Genomic DNA, 4082 nt, shown 5'->3' with positions numbered 1-4082 from the left:
GCGGGGGCCCTGCTCTAGCTCCATGGTGCCCAGGGCAAGCAGCCCCCTGCCAGGGCAAGGGATGATAGCAGCACAAGACAGAACCAGGGCCAAAAGGGGGCAGGGACAGACCACTGCCTGGCTCAGTGTTTGGCAGAGTTCCCCCAGCATGCCTAAGCCTATTTCTCACACAGCAGGGCAGGGAGGGGCAGTACTGGAACAGCAGGACTGGGTGCCAACCCTTGCTCTGTCATTGGCTCCTCTCCCGGGAGTTGTGGGGAAGGGTGTCCTCACCCACCAAACACTGGGCTAACTGGAGTGAATGTCCTATTGCTCCCCTCAACAGCCACTCTTCCCCCCGAGCGCTGGGTGGACAGTGTTACCCACCGTTCTCAAGGGCGCTGGGAATGAGCCACAGCCAGTTACAGACCCACTGTGATGCGTAGCACTGGGACAGCAGGAGAGAGGGGTCATGTGTTCCCCACATCCCAGTTCCTTAAGCAGAGTCCCCTCCCCTGCTCAGGGCCTCAGTTCCACCCACCCACCACCATGCAAACGTACAGGAATGAGCGCCCCTGAGTGAGGGGTTATTAGGTGGGAGAGGGTCTAAGAACCTGGGTTGGGTGCCCCCTAACCACCCACTCACTCCCCCCTGTACCCCACACCCTGAAGCCCCATTCTCCCCCAAGGCAGGTGCAGAGGAGCTGTGGCAGTGGGTGTAGGCCCTTTATTTCAGGGGTGGATCTAGGAAGCAGGCTGGGCAGTTCGGGGGGCCCAGCTGTCACCGGTACAGGTAGTCAGCCTCGATATTGGCCGCGATCTCGGCCTCCCACTTGTCCCCATTGTTGAGCAGTTTCTCCTTGTTGTACAGCAGCTCCTCGTGTGTCTCAGTGGAGAACTCGAAGTTGGGGCCCTGCAGAGACCAGGAGAGCAGACAGTTGCCACCAGGGCCTCGCCCCCAAGACAGAGACTCATGGACGGACAGACTCCACTTCTCCCTTGCCCAGTGCAGAGACCCACCTGGACCTCCCTCCCTACAGAGACCGTCAGAGGCCAAGGTGTATGAGGGCAGGTCTGGGGAGAGACTGCATGCCTGGCTCCCCCGGACACTAGCCCCACGCGCAGCCGGCCACATTCACCTCCACAATGGCATCCACAGGGCAGGCCTCCTGGCAGAACCCGCAGTAAATGCACTTGGTCATGTCGATGTCATAGCGGGTGGTTCGGCGGCTGCCATCAGCGCGTGGCTCGGCCTCGATGGTGATCGCCTGGTGGGGGAGGGGAGAACACGGTCATTCCCTGCCCCAGCACCCCTGCTCCAAACACACTGGGGAAAAGCAGGTGTGCTGCCTACTTGGCTGAGGGCAACACCATGCACCACAGGCAGCTGGAGACTCTCCGCTCTGGAATGGGGCAAGGGGCGGGGGGGGGGGGGCACACACTGAGCTTTTGCCAATGGGACTGGAGGAAGGGCTGGAGCTGCTGCCCGGACAGAGTCAGGACCCAGCTGTGTCAGCACCCGTGCAGCACCTCTCCCTCCTGGAGTCAATGCAGCTCTCACAGCCCCAAACACAGGGCATCCAAGCTGGGCAACAGGCTCACAGAGGGAACCAAATCAAGGCCCCCTGGGGATGAGATCCTAGGGAGGGGAGCAGAGACTGGGGGACCTCACCACACAAGAGTGCCTTACCTGGGCTGCACCATGCCAGAGACAAACATCAGAAAGGGCACTGGGGCTGGGAGGTGCGACCCCCACATGGGCAATCCCTGGGGCGAAGGGGAGGCTCACCTGGGCAGGGCAAATGGCCTCGCAGAGCTTGCAGGCGATGCACCGCTCCTCTCCAGACGGGTAGCGGCGCAGGGCATGCTCCCCCCGGAAACGCGGGCTCAGGGGACCCTTCTCAAAGGGGTAGTTGATGGTGGCAGGTTCCCGGAAGAGGTAACTCAGGGTCATACCCAGGCCTAGAGGAAGAGCGAGGGGAGGTTAGAATCCAGCTGAGGAACAGCGAAGACATGAAGCATCACTCAGACCCTACACCATCTCCATGTGGGGGCCCCCCCACTGCCGTCTCACTGGCACAGGGAGGCATCCATGCCTATCAGACCCTCACAGCCCATCTCCCCCCAGTCTCAATCCCGACAACCCTCACATCAGGTCCCACCACAGCCATCCCACTCCAGGTCCTGCCATCACAGCCCACCCCAACAGAGCCCAGGGCTCACCTCGGATGAGCTCTGTCCACAAGAGGGTTTGAGCAGCCCGGTCGGTGATGGATTTCATGTCCGATTTCAGCTCCTGTACATTCACATACTCTATAGGGGAGACATAAATCATCACCCCCCTACACAGACCAACATGAAGGGGCTGGGACAGGCACCCATCCTCTGGATAGGGTGCCCCGACAGCACCTGAAAGAGACTCTATGGCAGCTTGGGGGATAGAAGAGACCTAACTTGGATCGTACATCCCTTGGAGGAAGGGACTCTGGGTGCAGTCCCCTGGGGGACAGGAAAACCAGGCTCATCCATGCCCTCCAGAATGGACTCTGGATGCTGTGAGAGAGCTCTAGGGGCAGCCTTGGGGAGGGCCGGAAGCAGTACTTACTATAGGACTTCCTCGAGGCTGTAACACTGAGCAGCCGGGTGAGACTCAGGCAGGGTGGTGTCCCTGGGGAACCAAGGAGAAAGGTTAGAGAATGCTTCCAGCCCCAGCGCCATGAGGCAGCAGAGGGAAAGAAGGCTCAGCCCACAGCCCTACAGCGTGGGGGAGCTGGTGGGTCTCCCCTGCTGCTGCAGGCCTTACCTGTGCAGGAAGCTCGGCATATCATCCGCAGCGCCGCCATGCTGAGCCCAGGGCAATCCTGCAGCACAGGGAGGAGAAGGCAGTGTCAGCTCACACACTCAGCGTTGCACCTACCCAATACGGGCCAGCCCTGCCCACCAGCCCCTGAACCCTGCAGACGGGACTAGGGGATGGCAGTACAGGGCATTTTCCCACAGGGGTCCTGCAGCTCCCCTCTCCCGGGATGGGACCCAGGCGTCCGGGGGCCGTAGTGCAGGGCACTTTCCCACACTCCCCTGCTCCGGGACAGGGACCCAGGCATCCGGGACGGCGCCTCACGGGGCTGAGTGACCTAGGACCCATCCTGGCGGCATCTGGGTCTGGCAGACAGCAGCGCGCTGAAGGGACCCAGGCGTCCTGCCCCGCTCAGCTGCCGTGCGCATGCGCAGCCGCCTGCGCCCCTGAAGGTCCCAGTGACCCGAGCGAGGCCGGGAGGACCGACCCCGGGGGGAGGCTGCCGGGCATGGGCCGGGGGCGGGGCCGGGGGGCGACACTCACCCCCGTGGGGACAGCACCGGGCACCCCTACTCCGCTCGGCTCCGAGTCTGCCGCGAGCGGGCCAAGCCTAGGCCGGCAAGCGCTGGGGCCAATCAGCGTCCAGCTCGTGTCTCATTGGCTACGGGGCCGGAAGGGAGGCGGGGCACGAGTTCTGATTCCGCCGTGCGGATATGACGAAGAATCTCTGCGGTTAAATGATTGGCGGAGGGATGGGATTTTGGGCGGGATCACTAGTGGCGACCTCGGTTGATTGGTGGTTGTGAAAGGTGTGGGGCGGGGTCACCTCTGGACGGCCAGTCGAATTAGTGGAGGGGAGGGGGGCAAGGCCACGTCCAGAACGGCCAGGTGGATTGGCGGAGTGGTATGGGGGCGGATTTACACACATAACGGACCCGCGGATTGGTGGAGACCTGTTGGAAGGACATAGGGTCCTCCCTATGACGTAGTGGGGGGCTTTTAGCGCACGCGTGGACGCAATGTGGGGTTTGAGGCGGCCTGGGCCTAGTGGGATGGGTGGTGTTAATTCAGAGTAGTAGGGCCTTGTGTGGACGGACCTACCCGGTCTCACTTCGGTTTAGCAGCGTCTCGGGAGGGTGAATCTGTGGGGCCTGTCTTTTTGCTGATCCAGTTTAATTGTGCGTCTGCAGTTAATCCGGATTAATCTTTCTGTGCAGACAAGGCTTGCATCCCTGTGCCTTGGTTCCCCACCTGCAGCACTGGGGTGGGATCCACAGGGCTGTACTGCACTGGAGACTGTGGGGTG

At 61.9% G+C, this 4082-nt stretch overlaps 1 protein-coding gene across 1 annotated transcript; it reads right to left on the bottom strand.

Annotated features, from left to right (window-relative positions):
* Positions 1-691: 691 nt before the first annotated feature.
* NDUFS8 (NADH:ubiquinone oxidoreductase core subunit S8) lies at positions 692-3481 on the bottom strand. The gene is made up of 7 exons (XM_027830608.3): positions 3320-3481; positions 2783-2840; positions 2585-2647; positions 2203-2292; positions 1769-1941; positions 1119-1247; positions 692-892 (listed from the first exon to the last, which is right to left on the bottom strand). Exons 2-7 carry the CDS (start codon positions 2820-2822, stop codon positions 761-763), a joined length of 627 nt encoding a protein of 208 aa, XP_027686409.1. The 5' UTR covers positions 2823-2840; positions 3320-3481; the 3' UTR covers positions 692-760.
* Between the last annotated feature and the right edge of the window lie 601 nt (positions 3482-4082).

This window comes from Chelonia mydas, chromosome 6 (assembly GCF_015237465.2).
Source record: "Chelonia mydas isolate rCheMyd1 chromosome 6, rCheMyd1.pri.v2, whole genome shotgun sequence".
NCBI lineage: Eukaryota > Metazoa > Chordata > Testudines > Cheloniidae > Chelonia > Chelonia mydas.
The sequence above is the reverse complement of the archived record's forward strand: the minus strand, read 5'-3'. Positions and strand labels throughout refer to the sequence as shown.

Excerpts from the sequence above, each read along its gene's own strand:
- NDUFS8 (XM_027830608.3), bottom strand. The coding sequence starts at position 2,822 with ATGGCGGCGCTGCGGATGATATGCCGAGCTTCCTGCACAG. Across the intron at positions 2,648-2,782 it reads ATGCCGAGCTTCCTGCACAG|GGACACCACCCTGCCTGAGT; the intron begins GTAAGGCCTGCA and ends TTGGTTCCCCAG. Across the intron at positions 893-1,118 it reads CTGTGGATGCCATTGTGGAG|GGCCCCAACTTCGAGTTCTC; the intron begins GTGAATGTGGCC and ends TGGTCTCTGCAG.